We start from the raw sequence: 18,175 nt of genomic DNA, 5'->3' as shown, positions 1-18,175 counted from the left end.
GTTGTTTTTTCTGTTGCTTTTTTTGTTTATATGTGTATGAGCATAAATTAAAAAAAAAAACCGAGCATAAGCGGAGCGACGACAGGGGCAAGAAGAAGTAACACACGTCTGTACACACAATAAAAACCTGTTTGTTGCTTTTATCTGCCTGGGTGTATATGTGTGTGTGTGTAGGTCTACTATAGTGGGAGAGACGCGCGGCGGGGGTTGGGCTTGGTTTTGGTTTGATTTGTAGTAGATGCAATTGTTTGTAATCACTTTTTATTGTTTTATTTATTATATTTTTTTAAAAACTCTTCTCGCACACACTTTTCTAACTGCTTTAGTTAGATTTTAAACTCACCAAAACTTATAAAAACATTCAAATTAATGTTTAAATCAAGCAAAAAACACGGAGCACAAAAATATGTGTATACACACTACATTATACGTTAGAGATGGAAACAAATTTGATGTTTTTTTTAATCGATGCTACAGTAAATGATGCCAACATCGATAGAGAAAATGTTAGATACTATCGATAGTCCGTCTATCGATACTTTTTCCATCGAAGTGCTAAGGCATTTCAGAGGTGGCGGTAAAATAGCCAAACTGGCAGCACTGTTTCGGTGTAAAAAATTCATACAGTGTCGCGATTTTCCGTTCCGTTATGTTTTCGTGTTTTTGTGGTACATAGAAAATGAATTATATTTTATTTGGCATAATAACATTGACATTAAAGTATAATGATTGAAATAAAAGTGCAATAGATTGTTAATTTATCAAAAACGTTAGATTAAACTGCAATCATAATGGCCACAAAGTAAGTACAAGTTATTTGTTTGTGTGGGCGGTTTCTGTACTGTGCATGCGTATGCATATATGTATATTTATGTGTATGTGCGTGTGTGTGGGGGTATTTGTGTTTGTGTACCCTGCTAAAAGTAGAGCATATGAATTTCGGAATAACTTTGTTCAAATAGGAAATTGAAAAATATATATTATTTTGAAATATTTAAAACAATTTGTCGTTAATTTTTCCAAAGAATTTACAAGATGATAAGGAAAAGGCACAAGTTGCTCATGCCTTCTGATAAAAACTGAGATTTCCTCTTATTGTACTAAAGTACTAAACGGTTTACAAATTTTGCAAAGTGTATTCAAATTTCTCTGCAGCTGAGTCTGGATCGACCGACTGCTGTGTTTGTTTGTTTTCATTTTTTTTTAAACGCCGACCTCCTCCCGGTGACATCAACCCTTCTGTCCTCCTCATGTTAAACATATTCATGAGTGAAGAAATCTAATAAGCCGAGAAAACATGTTAATATCGATCCAAAATGCTCAAGTATCAAACCTGACCTGTTATTAAACATGAGAATCGTTTGTTTTGAGACAAAAAAATAAATAATTTGATTAGGATTTTATGCTTTGTTTTACGGTTAATATGCAATTTGGAATTAGGAAAAATTTTAAATATAAAGCACATATAAGAGAGATCTACAAATGTTGGGAATATTGTTTATACGCATGGTTGTACGGTGAGGCAAAGCTTACTTGTTTAGTAGTTGAAGGATAACATAGAAAGATGTATCTTTATTTCGAAGATCTGTTTAAAATATTTTGCATATCTAATGTAATGTAATGTATCTAAGGTAAGTTATGGGCAAAACAACTTTATTTGGTAGCTAAGCTATTTTATATCCAAATCTAGAAAACATATCAACAACGGTTTTTTTTTTGTCGTTAAGATAGATTTTCAGTATCAAATGATGTGGCTAGAAATGTTTCAATATCAAGGACTTTTTTTTATCTGTCCTCTGTCCAAAACCACGAATAGAGCGATCTTTTTTTTCTAGTTGTGGAAATACGACTGTGGAAATTAAAACTTTTTAATTAAAACTAAGTATGTATTCCCTTGCCTAACTTCAAGGATTACCCTTCAAAAAGATATTATTTTGGTGTATTCTGAAAATACCCTGCATACAGTTTTTAATAGTTTAGGCTAGAACTTAAACCCTGCAATTCTAGTTGTTTAATCGTTTTTATGAGAAAATTATAATACAACTTTGTATTTTACTCTAAAAGTTTACTAATTAATTCTTAATTTGTCAAAGTTGACAGCTAAAAAGCGTGAGATTTAACAATGAATGAATTGACATCAACTATATAATTTATATTTTAATAGTACATTTTGTTTAAAATGCTAATGAAATTATGACATAAGCAAAATATACAAATGTTTGTTAAAGCCATGTGGAGGCTCTTCAAAAAGTGAAAAACCAGTTTTGTCATCTTCAATTAGACTGAACTTGATAACAATCGAATTCCCTCTCCACTTTAGTGTTTGGGTAAATCTACCCAGACCGATCGTATGCACATGTATTTGTGGGTGGATGGATCATTGGTTTGATAGGTTTGAGGAAAGTCCCTCAAAATACAAATAAAATGTGATTTTTTTTTTTTGTTTTTGTTGTCTCACGTTAGCCATTAAAATCAAAACTTGTTTTGATACGGACTAACTTTTATTTTGTCTTAATGATGTGCTGACTTTGAATTTTGGTCAGATAGTTTTGAGTCGGGCAGAGAGATAGGTCATAGTCAGTCGGCATTATGGCTAAATTATACGTTATGGTGAGTCTGTGAGTCTTAAAGAGTTCCCCTTTTGGGTTTAACCAACATTTTTTGCTTTGTTGTGCTTAGTTGTTTGCGAATTTGGCATTTGCCATGTTGGCATTGGCAGGGCCAACTACGCCTCCTGCTCCAACTCTTGTGCCGCGTATTTTAACCGATGGCTTCCAATTGGAACCACTCAATGATAAATATTTCCTAAGGTGAGAGACAGTGTGTGGCGGTAGTTTGTGATTATTTCATTGGATTCATTTTGTATTATATAGCATACGGAATCCGGATGGCACTGTGCGTCAGGAGACAGTCCAAGTGATTGCACCTGGACAGCTGCAAGTGAATGGTGTACTAAATCAACCATTCGATGACCAGGGAAGCCATTTGGTAGTCACCTATGAGGCTGGACCCAATGGTTATGTGGCCAAATACAGTTATGGCACAGGCAAACCAACACCTCCATCAGTTCCTCCTCTATTCTTGAGTCCCGGTGCTTTGAAAACAGCAACTGGCTAAATAAATACTAATTTTTATCTAATCATTGTTAGTTTTAATTGAGGTTTTGGGGTTTTTTAATCAGAAGTGCAATATAATTGTTTCTAATTGCCAAATAATTAGCTATTAATCATAAGGTAATTAACGAAAAGGGTTACAGTGACTATTTAAATTCAGACATGCAAGTTACTAAAAGTGTCGGCTTAGATATAAGTGAAATCCCCATCAAAATAGCCTCAACTTAACTCCAGATATTATAGTGAAATGTAAAAGGGTTCATATCTCAACCTGGAGTTCAATTGATGCTACTTTAACTCTTATCTTATATTCGTTTGATTTTTTATATGGACGGCAAATACAAAATACTTTAAATTGCCCCATATTTTCAGGTATAAGGGTGTGATTTAACAAATTTTTAAAAGCGTTTTCGGCGTTTACAAATGATTTATAACATTAGAAATCATTTTTTACCAAATACTTGTAATTCTTTTTTCTAAAGCAAAAATATCGACACTGAACTTTGTTCAGTTTTTATAAATATAAAAATGGCGCAAGTTTTTAACATAAAATATTCCATTCCCATAGAAGACCAAATTTACGAAAACTTGTAGTAGGGATATTTCCAAATGTCTAGACGGTTCATTTATCCCAACAATATTCATAAATATATCATAAATTTGTTTAAAGGATATAGGTAATAGTTAAGGGTTAGGATCCTTTATATATTGCGCGTATGTTTTCATAGGGTAAGCCCTGCCATTACCCATTCATCAAAGAAATTTTTAATTCCAACAAGGTTTAGTTAACATTAGCTTAACTCAAGTTTAATATATTGGTAATTTTTGTAAATTTTTATAGACTGAACTATTTTTGTTACAGATTAAACTAAAATAAATTGAATAACCCGATGATTTTCCAACCAAAGAAAAAGGTTAATTTTAATTATTTTTCATACTTCAATTAATCTAATAGCTAATGCTTATACTAAGCTCAAGGCCTTTCAAACTGTAAACAATACATTTAGCATTGAGAGAAACATCATCAAATACACACAACTTAGTATAGAACCAACCGCAAGCGATAATAAATTAACGACGTAACTGAGGCTTTCACCTCACCAGCACCAAGCACCTAAGTAGCACCCCCTCCACCTACCCACCCACCTTCTCACCCACCTGGCGAACGTGAGCAAAATTATTAACAAATAAGAGAAACAAACACACTCGAATCGACGGCAATCATATCACTTTTATCAGTCAACAGCTAGCCAGCTACCTAGCTAGGTGTTCTCTAGACTCTAGACCAGTTGGCATTTAGGTGTATTGGCGTGTTGACTTATTATTATTAATACTATTAGCCAGACAGCCACGTCAAATCCTTGACAAAATGTTTAAAGATTGGCGTAAACCCAGCTACAAACGTTGGCCATCACAACAACAACAACAACAACAATTGCTGTCACAACGAAAGAAAAACCATTCTAATGAGAGGTTACAGTTGTGATGCCATCAATTCTCAAACTGTTGGAACTAACTTTCATTTTCTTTATCCCGATTTCACAGAGAGACCATGATTGTGTTTGTCTATGACACGGAGTGTCTTCAGGAAGAGAGCGATGATCCCATACAAGCTGTCCTCTATTTCCATCCCAGTTGGGTATCGGACACACAAAAAGTGGCTCTATGTGGTCAATTGATGGGCACATCATATTTCCTCAAAGATTGTTTCTTCAAGCCACGCATTTTATCACTACAGAATGGTAAATTTGTTCTCAAAGAGTTTGGTAGATTTACACTGGTAAGTTAAAGATTTCTTTCAGTGTACTCAAGGACTATAAAAAATTGTCTATTCCAGGCCGTTGGCACCGATCGTAATATAGGTGATCCACTGTTGGAACATCGCGCCCAATTATTGAGTTCTTTGCTCAAGTTTTTTCACCGGGACCTGCAAACATTATACGATCAATATGCCCAGCCATCGATGATGACACCTGCTCAACCGCACAACAGTAGAAATCTTAGTGAGAAACTATATCATATATTTGAGACATATTTACCGATGCTACAACGCAATGGAAATACTTTTCAGAATGTTCCCAAATTGCGTATGCCCAAGGTAAAAAGAAATGAACTTTTCCCATTATCTCAACAAACTTTAATTATTTTTTTTTATTGATAGACCGCCAGTCATATCTATTTGGAGGCCATACAGACTCTGCAATGCTGTCAGCAGACGAAGGGCATCTTGGGTGGTGTTATACTCTATCATAATAAGTAAATATTTAATCAAAGAATTCTCCAAAGATTATGGCTTAACGAACTTTTCTCTTTTTTAATAGAGTTGTAGCCTCTCAATTGGGTGATGTGGTTACCAAACAATTGGTTCTTACCGATCCACGTCACGTACGCACCACTGCTGAGCAATTATTATCTCAACAATTTCATATACCAAACGGTGTACAAATGCTGGTGGTCTATGTGGAACAGCAGCAGTATCGCCAATTGGCTGGCGAGGCGCAACGTGCTCAGAATCTGCAGATGATGAGTACATCTCAGTTGGCATCCCAAAACGGTGGTCTACCCTTTCAGTACTCCAAAAGGAAATTAAAGCGGGATAAATCATTGATTTTCACCCATATACCAGAGGAGGAACATGCCGCGGAACAGAGTACTGTGGCTAGTACAAGTGAAATGCCACCCGCCAGACCTAAATCCATGAGACCCACACATTTGCCGCTGAGATTAAAGAGCATGCAGAGCAAAGAGTTACCTGAATCGGGAATTGCTTCGATTAATTTTGATGAAACCGATTCGTATCCAGAGTTTATAGGCCGTACTAGTGTCTGTAATACGCCCATGACGGAGAATAAGGTGCTGCCGGTGGCCACTGTAATGTCCATATGTGCTAATCCTGATGAACAACAACCACAACCGGATGATAATTCCAATGGCAAGCCGCAATCGAGACGTAACTCTCTTAAATTGGATGTAGAGAAATTCTTCCAGAATTTTATTAGTAATCCGCATAAGCAAATTACACGACGTAAATCTTCTGCGGATTTGCAAGAAGCTCTGCGTAGCATATCCAAAAAGCTGGGACACATTACCCAAGGCTTTAAGACGGATGTAAATCGTAATGGCGATGGCTCCACCAGCTTATCACCAGATTTTATTGAAAATGATGATGTTGAGGAGCGAGAGAAAACATCTTGCCGTACGATCAGTGATCCCACCTATCCCGTTTTTAACACCAATGGCCAACAGATCTCACGTAGCCTGTTCCAGCAGTTTTTAGAGCAATATCGTCGTCTCTGGGGAGTGGCCAGTGAACAGGCTCAACAGGATGCGGAATTGGCTGCCCTTGTCGAAGAGTTTCAAGAGTTTAACATGGAAATACAAAAGCTCGATGAACATATGCGTCAACAGGCAGCCGAGGCGGCAGATCGAAATCTCAATATATCGGCAGCGAAAACGCCCCTGGATAAGAAATCGATGAGTTTGCCCCTGAAATCGGCAGCCGGTGAAGAAATGGCTGCCGTTTCTAGTTTTAATCAACGTGCAAATGGACGATCAGGTGCAGGTGGGGTCCCATTGACTCCCTTGATGGCTAAACTTTCGGTATTGGCACTCAGTGAGACAACACCGATTGAAATACAAACTCCATTGACATCAAGTAAGGTCTTTCCACGGCGCAGCTCTCTCAAATGTGAAGATGCCGTGGATGCCCTCACTGCTCTCGATAATAACAAATCTCAGACAGTTGCTCCAGCAACAAATCAAACGACCGGTGACCTGCAACGCTTAGAATTATATATATGTGGTCAACAGAATATGACGCTATTGCTGCTCATGGAGGAGGGCACTAGTCAACAACAGCCTATAGTGCAGAAAATGGTATAAACTATATACATATATAATACTTGTCTACATAAACTCACACATTTCTTTATTGCAGTTCGATATTTGTGTGGCCAAATTCCCTCATATGGAATCTCAATTGAATCAGACACTCAATGTTAATGTAGAGGGCGATAAACGGGATAGCAGTGATTATAGTTTTATGTGCATTGATGCCAAATGGGATGTCCTAGAGCGTAATGGTCCCTGGAATCCTTTAGAGCTGAATATATTAGAGAGTATGCATGCCGCACATGATAAAGGCCAGCAATTGACTGATTTAATTTTGCGGTGAGTTGAAACACAATAGGAACAAACAAAAGAAACGAACTTATATTTAAAATATATATCCCTCAATCTTTATATAGTTCCCATGATTCCGTCTATTATGGCTACAAATGTGGACGCACAGAGTTCTTCTATAAGGAGCCAACCCATCAGATAAATGGCATACCACCGCCCTCGGATCCCATTGGGAATATACAAATGCGCGCCAAGACGCGTCTGGAGCGTGATCATTCCTATATGCTTTTCTAGGAGAACGAAGACGTATCAAGAAACCTAATAGACAAATAAGCAAAGGATATATATATATACATATATAAAATACTCGCATGATTAGCCAAAAAAAAAAAAAAACAAAAGAAAATATGCCAAATTTATGCCATCCGCTGTAACTTACTTTGCCATCGTTGACAAGACAAGAAATGTTTTTTTTTTTATTGAACTGAGAAGCATTCCAAACTTAATGAAGTTTTTAATTCATTTATTTATGGCATTTCATTTCATCTTGTTATAACGAAACTTTGTGCCGTGCCGCTTTTAGCTTTGTTTTTATTTCGTTTTCTGTCAAGTACAAAAAGAATTTATTTCTTTAGGAAATTTTATTTACAATTGCCTGCACTGTTGTTTAATTCTTAAGTCGAATTTCAAATTTCAAATGCTTAAACCAAAAAAAAAACCTATTCGTAATGTATGTAAAAATGTAATGTATTTTAAGTCGCTTTTATTAGAGAGTATTTTGAAAGCGATAAAATTACAAGAATATGTGTAAATTAAATTGAATATTTTAGATTTGGACCCATAAGGAATGTGCAATATTTATTTTATAAAAATTTTGCGTTCAATGTTAGCCTAATACATATACATACATACATATAAATATAAAAGTAATTAACAAAATGATTTGTAGACTTGCAAAGAAACAGAATAAAATGTGCAGTCCCATCTGTGTTTTAGAATTGAATTGGAATTGTTTAATGTCATTTTCCTAAGGGAACCCCAATGATTGGACAACTAAAAATATTTTACTGACTTAGATCTTCTACGTTTCGTTAATATTACTGCGGTTTTTCTTTTTTATATTATGTTTTTAATATTCAAGATCAACTGGAATACCTTTGCTTGTTTATCAGATAGAGGTAAATATACCAGGAATTGAGGATCAAAATCTTATTAAATGAAGTTTAAAACTTGTTAGCTGCTTAGTTTTTATTCGTCATATAATTTACCAAAATTGGCAAAAAAGGTGTAAATTATGCAATCAAAAAATGATAATAAAGCTGACCAGAGTCTTTGAATTAAGTGCCAATGCATAGATTTTGAAAAACCATTTGGTGAAATTCATTAAAGATGCGAAACCAGTTATGAGACTTTATAGAAAATCTTAATTCATTGCCCTCTCGTTTACCTATCTTTGAATTTATGATCGTAACTGTCAGAATTTACTCATTAAATTTAAAGCTTGTCTCTTAATAGACATGTATCTACATTTTTACATAACGTTTTTAGTCTTAAATATTCAACTTGATAAAAATTGGTTTTGTATCTCTAAGTATGTAGAATTGTTAGGGATAATATTAGATTTTTGAGACTCATTTGAAAGAACAACCTCAGCCCAATAGTGTTTCCACAAAAATAATTATCTGAAATGAAAAAATAAAAATATTATTATCTAGATCTCAAAAATCTAATTTTGTCATATCCTTAGATAAAAAATGTGCATTGTTGTGTAAAATCTGAAAAAAGGCAATCGGTTCTTTTATTTCGATTCTAATATTGTTACCTCGAAATTGAGTCTTCTATCATTCTAGCAGCTCTCTAGGTCGAATTAATAAAAGATTTGGGTAATACTTAAAAGTGATTAATTGATTAAAAGTATTTTGTATTTGTATTTTGTGTTGTAAAAAACTATTTCCCCTGCGGTTACTGAAAAGAATCTACCGTGACATAAAATTAAAGAAAATATTCTATGCCTTGTTTGAATAGTATGAAAAATAAACTGTTGTTGAATTTAATCCAAATAGTTCTACAAAAATAGAGTGAAATGTGGGGTAAGTTATCAAACGCGGTAAGTAATTGTTTTTAATAAAACGATTTTATTCTCTTGCTTATCTGTTAATGATTTCAGCGTTTTCCATTTCGTCATCGGCAATTAGAGTTCATGTAGAGTTATAATCTGAGATTCTAAAAGAAATTTTGAATAAGTTGAATGCGAAAAAAGAATGCGATATTTATGTTAAAAAACTTTTGGATTTTGAGGAAACCAATGGCTTCAGTGTAGCAATCAAATTGTTAAAATATAAATAATTACTATTGCTAAAAACAAAAGTCAGTGTGTGAATAACATGTTTAATTATTTTGCCAAACATAATAAGCGTTAATTTTAGATTAAACAATTTGAGTTTCTGCTTTAGGCTTAATGGAACAAGTTTAAAAAAACATATTAAATAAAGTTCTAAGAAGAACAATGTGAATATTTAATATTGTGTATAAGTAGAATAAGCATTAAATTAAAAAGTTTTTACTTGTAAAGTATTATAAATTGCCCAAACTAAACCTCTTACGTGTTGAAAAATTTAAAGATAATTCATTGAAAAGAAAAAAAAGTTATGATTTTTGAGCTTATAATTTTTATAGCATAATTTTTGGGGGAAGAACTGAGACTGGAGAAGAATTGCTGGTCATTTGGTAAGTATTAATAGGAACATGGCTCAGAGAATTTCTTTAGAGAGATTGGTTAGTAAAGAAAGTGAAATCATTTAAATTTGAAAAAAAAAAATATTTAGTGAGATTCTTGCAAAAATATGAAACCAGTTTGCAATGTCCACATGTGCATTGCTCATTTTACTGTTTGTCTATCTATTTATGATCGTAGCTGTCAAAATTTGGTCACCGAAATCGAAACTTGTTTCTTAATATATTATATATATATGTACATATGTGTATATATATAAAGAAGCGCTTTAAATACTCACAATCAGTCTTAAAGATTAAACTGAATTAAAATTTATTCAGACATTTTTAGATAGTTCAGCATGCTGCTTGAATTATACACTGAGGTGGGTAAAAATTGGTGCTTCTCTAAGCCGACGCTTAAGCTGTACATATTTTTAGCTGTTGGTGATTCTAGCATTTGCCTGGTTGGCATCTGCTGCTCCAACTTCCAGCCTAGTGCCCGATATTGATACCAATGGCTTTCGTTTGGCACCATTCGAAGATGGCTACAAACTTAGGTAAGAGATCAAATCTGATTTTTTATATCAGTAATAATTCATTTTATATGAATGTATATAGCATATCCCACCCAGATGGAACTCTGCGAGAAGAAACTGTCCATGAGGTAGCACCTGGACAGCTGCTAATTAATGGTCACCTAAAACATCAATTTCCCAACGACCATCGAACTTTAATTGTGGAATATAAGGCTGGTGCAAATGGTTATGTAGCCAAATATATTTATGGACCACAATTCCACACAGTTCCAGCTCCGACTACATCGGCACCTCCGATCACATTTGCACCACCACCAACTAGACCGCTCACAGTGCCACCTCCGGCTCTGCATGGTTGTACTTTGAAAACCTGTGGGGGCTAACACTGTAAAAGGATGTGGAGGAATTACATACATACATATATGCACATACATATATACCCCTTGGACAGTTTCTCTTAGATCGACTAGATCCATAAATTTTTTAAAGTATTTGTAATGTCGAAAAATTTTGGAAAATATATTGAAGTATTGGGATCAAGGAAGTGCCACTAATAAGAATCCAGATGATTTAAGGCGGACGAAAGGTTTCGGTTCCCCTTCCTAAGTTTTAAAAATTCATAATACGTGCAGGATGCGGTCATTTAAAATCGTTTAACTGACCAGTTTTTACAGTTTCTTCTTCAAAATACATATTAATGTGTAATAGTAAAGTTATAAACATTAACTTGCCTTGAATTTAAGTAAAGGATAAAGAGAAAGACAGATTAAAATCGAAAACAAATTTACTGATACTGTTCGTTAGTCATTCTTTTTTAAATTCACCGAAATACTATATATAATGAATATTATATTTGGAAACGTACTAAAATGTTTGGTCTTATATAGTCAAGGGATTTCAAAAAAAATGATCATATTTACTTTTAAGTAGGTATATACTTCGTTTTTAACCTTTAGTTTTTAAGTTTTATTCTTAACCACACCTTAAGAAGTAAATTTGAAAGTCATTATTATAACATGTGGCTATATATATGATATATGTATATCTGATTCTGCATAAGAATTACACAGTTTTTTTAGTCGTAAATGGGAAATATAAAATTTCTTATTTTGTGAAAATTATCCATAAACTCACAAGTTATGAGTTACATTTTTTTAATGGACGCAACAGATATTCAACAAAACCAGAGGGCCGGGGCTAACTTCGACCGCGTCAAAGTTTGTATACCCTTGCAATTTTTTTGGTAACTCTTTCCATACCTTTAGCCATCAAAGTGGAAAAACGTTTAAGCTAAAAAGGCTAATGTTTCCGAAAGAACGGCATACATAGGAAATAACGAAGATATTGATCAAAGTCATTGTTTTCCACCGATTGATCCTATGGGAGCTATATGATATAGTTACCCGATCCTTATCAAATTTGGCACAGTCATTAACAGATATATTAAACTAACAAATGTTTAATTTGAAAGCAATCGCGGCAAAAGTAACGAAGGTATTGACAAAAGTCACTGTTTTCGAACGATCATTCCTATGGGAGCTATATGATATAGTCACCCGATCTTGATCAAATTTGACTTAGTCGTTTATATGTGTAATTAACTCACCAATATTGAATTTCATGACAATAGGTCAGAAAATAACGAAGTTATTAAGAAAAGTCACTGTTCGTGACTTTGCCATTTGTATGGGAGCTATATGATATAGTGATCCGATCCGGCTGAATCCGAGATATACAACGCCTGCAGTATATACAAGCCTACATGCAAAATTTCAGCTCTGTAGCTTTAACGGTCTAGGAGGAGTTTGCGTTGATCCAGACGGACGGACGGACGGACGGACGGACGGACATGGCTATTTGAACTCGTCTCGTCGTGCTGATCAAGAATATATATACTTTATATGGTCGGAGATGCTTCCTTCTATGCGTTGCACACTTTTGACCAAAATTAATATACCCTTTTTGCAAGGGTATAAAAATAGTGGAAAGAACCAAAAATACCTCAAATTGTTTTATGTATCAAGGATAGAGCCTTGTTTTTAGTAAATTTTAAAAGTGATTTGTACTTTTTTAAAAAAGATTTATAACTCTAAAAATACATTGTTTTAACAACTATTCGATCCAACTTTTTTTTTTAATTACATAATAAATAACAAACTACGATGGAGATTTCAGAAGAAACTTTTCGTATTTCTAAAGACTTGCAAAAAATTTATTTTCAACATTCTTAAAGACGAATCCATAACCAATTGAACAAGAATTTGCAATAAAAAAGTTCTCAAAATACACACGTAAAAGGTTTTTGAATCCATTTTGGTTAGAGTACAATCTACCTTGACTTAAATTTGACTCGCTTAAATCCATAACACAATTATTCTTGCTCTCTTAAAGATTTACATTGAATATAAACCAAATAGTTGTCAATCGGACAGAGAAAAACCCAGTCTAAAATGTTGGCCTTAATGTACTACAAAGTAAGTCTCTGACTCAAAGCTACTAAATACTAACTTGAGAACAATATTTTTTCTTGTTTAGTTGCTAGTAATTCTTGCATTTGCCTGCTTCGCATCTGCGGTATTGGTTCTAAAGCGTGTAGAACCATGGGACGAGAATTCCATGCAGCCCTATTTAACCAATTTTCCAGGCCGGTAAGTGCGTCGAGGCATAAAATTTAACTTTTGATTTCACTAATAACTTATTTTATTTAGTCTAGAGAAATATAGTTATGATGAGGATGCGGACGAAGATGAAGATGAGCTGAGTGAAACCGCGATGAAAATTCTCACTGGTTAACTGCCGTACCCCTAAAAATATGATATGTTTAAATACACATATTATAAAAAAAGTTATATAAAGCGTGTTAAAAAATTTGTGTTATTTATTGAAAAAAAAAATCAATATTGTGAATATTGGCAAAGACATTATCCTTATGCTCCACATAGTCATAGACAGATCTAAGTACCAAACTGACCTTGACTTCAATTTCATGCAAATATTTAACGCGGTTAATTGTTAGGTGTAATTAAATTAGCTTCGGTATTATATTAAACTAAACATAACCCAAATAGTCGTACGATTTGTTAGAGAGACAAGTAGTTTGAAATGTCGATCGCATTTGAGTACAAAGTGAGTTGAAATATATATTTTTAGAATTCCAATAATAGTAACTAAAAAACAATTTGGTTTTCGTTAGTTGTTTCTCATTCTAGCCTTTTCCATGTTGGCATCTGCTGATTTCAAAACAAGTATACGCAAATTTTTTGCTCGCGTTTTCGGATGAAAAGCCATAATTATATTTTATGATATTACTTGGACGATAAAAAATTAAACTTTAACTTTAATAAACTATAAATGATAAAGTAAAAATTGTATTAGGATGCACTGATCTTACAAGATTTTTGAATTTTGTTAATTATAATCCTGAAGCGATAAGCTGAAACTGTAGCTAATATCCTCTGTTTTATTTAAAACATCATAACCTCATGTCAACCATTGCAATTACGAAAGCAAAAGACCTCTGCATTATGCTCGAAAATAAATTAAAATCTAGAACAAAAATTTTGACAATTTTCGTAAAAAATCATTATTTAGTTAGTTTAGTTATAGGTACTATGTATAGGTAGAAGATGCCTGAATGTAGTTACCATAAACTTTTGATCTTTCATTTCTGTCACAAACAAGTAAGTAGAAAATAAATAATAGTTTAGGTACATACAATTGTTTGAGATTAAACATCGTGGTCAGCTGAAATGGCTTCACAAAATCAGATTGACCAAAGAAATATACAAAACGAAACATAAACAAAATAAGTCATAAAAAATTCATATGGCAAGTATTGCTTAAATCCAAAGAAACATGCATCCGCACTCTGTGGAGAAACTTAAGACCAAACGTCGCAATATCCAGTCGCCAACGCTGAGCATGAAATATAAACAATTTTTAAGTAATAAGCAGTTTTAAGAACAATTGTCGCCTGGAGTCTCGAGCCTAGAGTCTAAGAATTCATTTATATACTTTATGAATAGACAAACAATAATGCACAAATGAACCAAACGAAGTTAGTTGAATCTACTTTTATTGGATTATTTACCATGCAAACATGAAGGACCCATAACTAAGCATAATATGCATAATACGGCTAGCAGAATTGGCTATATAGTCGAGTCCCTGGCTAAAATGTTTTGAAAAAACGCTAAAAGTTTTATACTCTTCGAAAGTATATCATTAAATATGAACAAATTCACTTTTTCTGTGGTAAGCAATAGGCAAAAAGTTGATCCAACAATTCTTCATATATATGTATTTCTAGCTTAATTATTCCACCTGTCATTTACACCAAACTAGTTGTAAATCGAAAAATGTGTATATACATTTGCATAACAAATAGTTAACTATTATTGCCACTTTCTAGTACATGAGTCTAATTCTCGGCAAAAGTTGCAAAGCCCTCAAGACGATCCTTGGTGGGTATAACTTGAAAGTAGCAGGCTTTGTCAATAGAGTAGGGCGTGCTCCATACCACTTTCATTCCCTAGTAAATGACCAGTTTTGCCATGCGGAAACCCATACACTAATTCTTCCACCAACATCTTTGGTATCATTTTGCTGTACTACACAATCATGTCATTCGACAAAACCCAGTTCCTTTGTCTCCGCACCATTCAAAACGCACCATTCTTTGGCCAAAATGGGCACCGAAGACGGGCAGACAATTTGACCAAATTCTTTTATCTCCATCGTGGTCATGACTAGAAGAAACAATTAATAAATGGACCTTTGGTATGTCTATGTATGTTATCACCTGTCAGTTCCTTCAAATCGGCATCTGCACAAAAAAATCCTGGACCAAGACTTATATCGCTCATCAATATCCTCCAGGATGTCACCAAAAGTCTCCATTCCGCGACTGGTTGAGTTTTTGGCTGACAGTTGAAGGCTCCAAGCGCTTCACAAGAACTTTCAAAAAATATAAAGTTGATAACAATTAAAGGTGGAAATAAGAATTAAAGTTAATCTTTATCGCCGTCTCCAAAAGAATTTGCCCAAACTTGAGCAGGAATTGGATTCACATTTTACTTTAAAATTTATTATTTAAATTATTTAGCCATCGTGTTAGAAAAACTCAAACAACAACAAACACTGATGTTCCTCGACAATGAGGAAGACGGAAAGTAAAAACTGGCAAAGAGAATATTGAAACTTTGCTTTCTTCTTTCTTCATTACCTTTTCGGCGCTTCTCTTGGTCATGTTCGTTTTTGTATAAAGCTGTTGTTTTTATACCCTTACAAAAAGGGTTTATTCATTTTGGTGAGAAGTGTGCAGTGTCCGCTTTCCGTCATTCGGGATCAACACGAATTTTCCCTAGACAGGTTTTTAGACTTTGTTTTTAATATTTTTCGAGTACAATTTAAAGAAATCAATTTTAATGCAATCTGTTATCAGAATCGAACATGAAGAGTAATGAAATTTTTTCGTGTGGCACATACAATTTGATAGGCATAATAATAAAAATCAGGGACACTTAGAATTTATAATATAGAAAAATGAGAAAAAACTACGGGAAATAAGAAAATACATTGAAAAACATCATTAAAAAATTTAAATAATTAGAAAAATTAAGAAAACAATAAAAGAATTGGGGGAAAAAAACAAAAACATTGGGAAAAATAAAACAACAAATGTTGAAAATTTTCTATTATTAAATGAAAATATTTCTTTACCTTTTATTTTTAATTCTACTAAAAACAGCATTCATTAGAATTGATTTTTTTATTTTTTTTTTAATTTTTGGTCAACATCGGAAAACTACAATTATATAGCTCCCATATAAACATTGGATGAAATAGGATGCTATATTCGAACCCCTGTAGTTAAGAGCAACAAAAATACATACATGCAAGGGTATACAAACTTCAGTGTGGCAAAAGTTAACATCGCTTTGCACTTTTCGTTTTTCTATGCATTTGCAATTGATTATCATCAGCGCAAAAGTGTTTCACCGTGTGAATTTCCAAATTTTCCTTCTTTTTCTTTTCAAGTTTAAATAATAAATTAAGGTAAGTGTCCTGTGAATAATGTGTAAATATTAATGTGTTTAAATTAGTGGTGATTTTGTTCTCAAAAAGTGATAAACTCTTGTTTTCGTTTTTTAATACAACAAATACGCTATGTGATTAAAGTGTTGCCTAAATAACATATTTACATTCATTAAATAGACAAACAAACAAACAAACAAAAAATTAATTTTGTTAAATATACATATGTATTTGTATACAAACAAACGAAATATAATGCAGTGAAAAAGTAATGAAATAAGAAAGCAAAAGCAAAAGTAAACAAAATACTTTGCCAACAAAATTATACCATGTTCGACCCCTGGCCGTGCCAATTCAATAAAAATTGTAAAATTTTTGGTTTTATAAATCTATTTTTTTAAATAAATAAATTTTTTGAAATGTTTTGCGAAACCCATACTGAGATATATTAAAAAAAAATAAAATTTTTGAAGTGCTAATTTTAATTGAAAACTGACTGTAGGTTAAACTGCTTATTAAAATTACTTTTCTTTTATTAATTAATAACAAAAATTAAAAATAATTACAAATTTTTTTTATGAAACACTCACGTGATTCAAATATTCTGCAATCGGTCAACGTCGAAAAAATTCAATAATTCACAAATCTTTTCTAAATTTATCTTATATTTTCTTTTTCTTTTAGAATGCCTGTTACAAGGAGCCAAACAGCCAAGCTCGCGTCTGAACAGCGCCAAGAAAGTAAGTATTAAAATTATATCTGAAAAATGTTTAATTCCCTCAATATTTTTTATCAATCATTTCAGCCCCTAATGTTGACCCCAATGTTGTCGCCAATGTTGACGCCAACGTTGTTGCAGTCAACAACGACCTGGAGAAGGAAGTTGAAGATCTTCGGGTGAAGATGAGAAATATGGTTGCAGTCAACAACGACCTGGTGAAGGAAAATGAAGATCTTCGGGTGAAGTTGAGTAATGTTGTGGCGGACATAACACAGTTGCGGGAAAAGGTTGACTCCATTGCCGCGGATCAGGGCGCCATAAAAGAGGTCTTGACCGAGGTTGCAGTCCAAAGACAGGCGCCCGAAACACCTTTTCCCCTAAAATCTCCTGCGGAGATGCGGCATTTGGAGTCAACCATTACTCCAGATAACCAAAGATCCCATGTAAGTATTATTATTTAAAAATTTAAACTGCATAATTTGTAAAATTTTGGTTATAATTTATATTTATTATACTTCCAGGTCACTGAAATGTCTGTTATTTTGGGTCAAGCCCATCTAAGAAGGTCCATAAGAAAGGTGTTCTCCGATGAGATGATTGATGCGCACAATATGGACGGAACACGTGGCAAGTCCAGGTTGCGAAATTACCCAAAAATTATGGAATGTTTACTGGGTAAGTAATTTAATATAACATTTAGCTCCTTCTTTTATTTTAAACGTTCATATTTTTCATATTTTCAGAAGCGATCCAGTTAAACAGTAATGGCGGGCGGGCAATAGATGAACTGCGAGGTGCTTGGAATTCAAGCCAAGAATGCTATTATACAGACGCGGAATAGGCATAGAAGCTAAATAAATATTAAAAAAAAACAAATTATTTTTATCTTTTTAATATTGGAAGTTCTTGTGGAGTTGCAAGTAAAATTTCTT

General features: G+C 33.5%; 3 protein-coding genes across 4 annotated transcripts; all 3 read left to right on the top strand.

The window, feature by feature from the left end:
• The first annotated feature begins 596 nt into the window (after positions 1-596).
• On the top strand, positions 597-8,238 carry LOC6640951. 2 transcript variants are annotated; one of them, XM_023174958.2, is made up of 7 exons: positions 597-802; positions 4,659-4,893; positions 4,951-5,211; positions 5,275-5,369; positions 5,435-6,989; positions 7,051-7,283; positions 7,361-8,238. In XM_023174958.2, exons 1-7 carry the CDS (start codon positions 792-794, stop codon positions 7,527-7,529), a joined length of 2,559 nt encoding a protein of 852 aa, XP_023030726.1. In that variant the 5' UTR covers positions 597-791; the 3' UTR covers positions 7,530-8,238. The 2 variants fall into 2 exon arrangements, with proteins under 2 accessions (XP_023030726.1, XP_002063896.3); XM_002063860.4 differs by lacking the exon at positions 597-802 and adding an exon at positions 4,468-4,586.
• LOC6640952 lies at positions 2,533-3,139 on the top strand. The gene is made up of 3 exons (XM_002063861.4): positions 2,533-2,610; positions 2,680-2,810; positions 2,874-3,139. Exons 1-3 carry the CDS (start codon positions 2,590-2,592, stop codon positions 3,115-3,117), a joined length of 396 nt encoding a protein of 131 aa, XP_002063897.3. The 5' UTR covers positions 2,533-2,589; the 3' UTR covers positions 3,118-3,139.
• Positions 8,239-12,879: 4,641 nt separating the features above from the next.
• Positions 12,880-18,108, top strand: LOC111518433. The gene is made up of 8 exons (XM_047009794.1): positions 12,880-12,960; positions 13,022-13,134; positions 13,195-13,612; positions 16,307-16,543; positions 17,207-17,262; positions 17,328-17,686; positions 17,765-17,918; positions 17,987-18,108. The coding sequence occupies exons 5-8, from the start codon at positions 17,208-17,210 to the stop codon at positions 18,082-18,084; spliced, it is 666 nt and encodes a 221-aa protein (XP_046865750.1). The 5' UTR covers positions 12,880-12,960; positions 13,022-13,134; positions 13,195-13,612; positions 16,307-16,543; position 17,207; the 3' UTR covers positions 18,085-18,108.
• Positions 18,109-18,175: the final 67 nt, after the last annotated feature.

Source organism: Drosophila willistoni, assembly GCF_018902025.1.
Source record: "Drosophila willistoni isolate 14030-0811.24 chromosome 2L unlocalized genomic scaffold, UCI_dwil_1.1 Seg168, whole genome shotgun sequence".
Lineage (NCBI taxonomy): Eukaryota > Metazoa > Arthropoda > Insecta > Diptera > Drosophilidae > Drosophila > Drosophila willistoni.
Note: the sequence above shows the minus strand (reverse complement) of the source record. Positions and strands in the feature narration are given on the sequence as shown.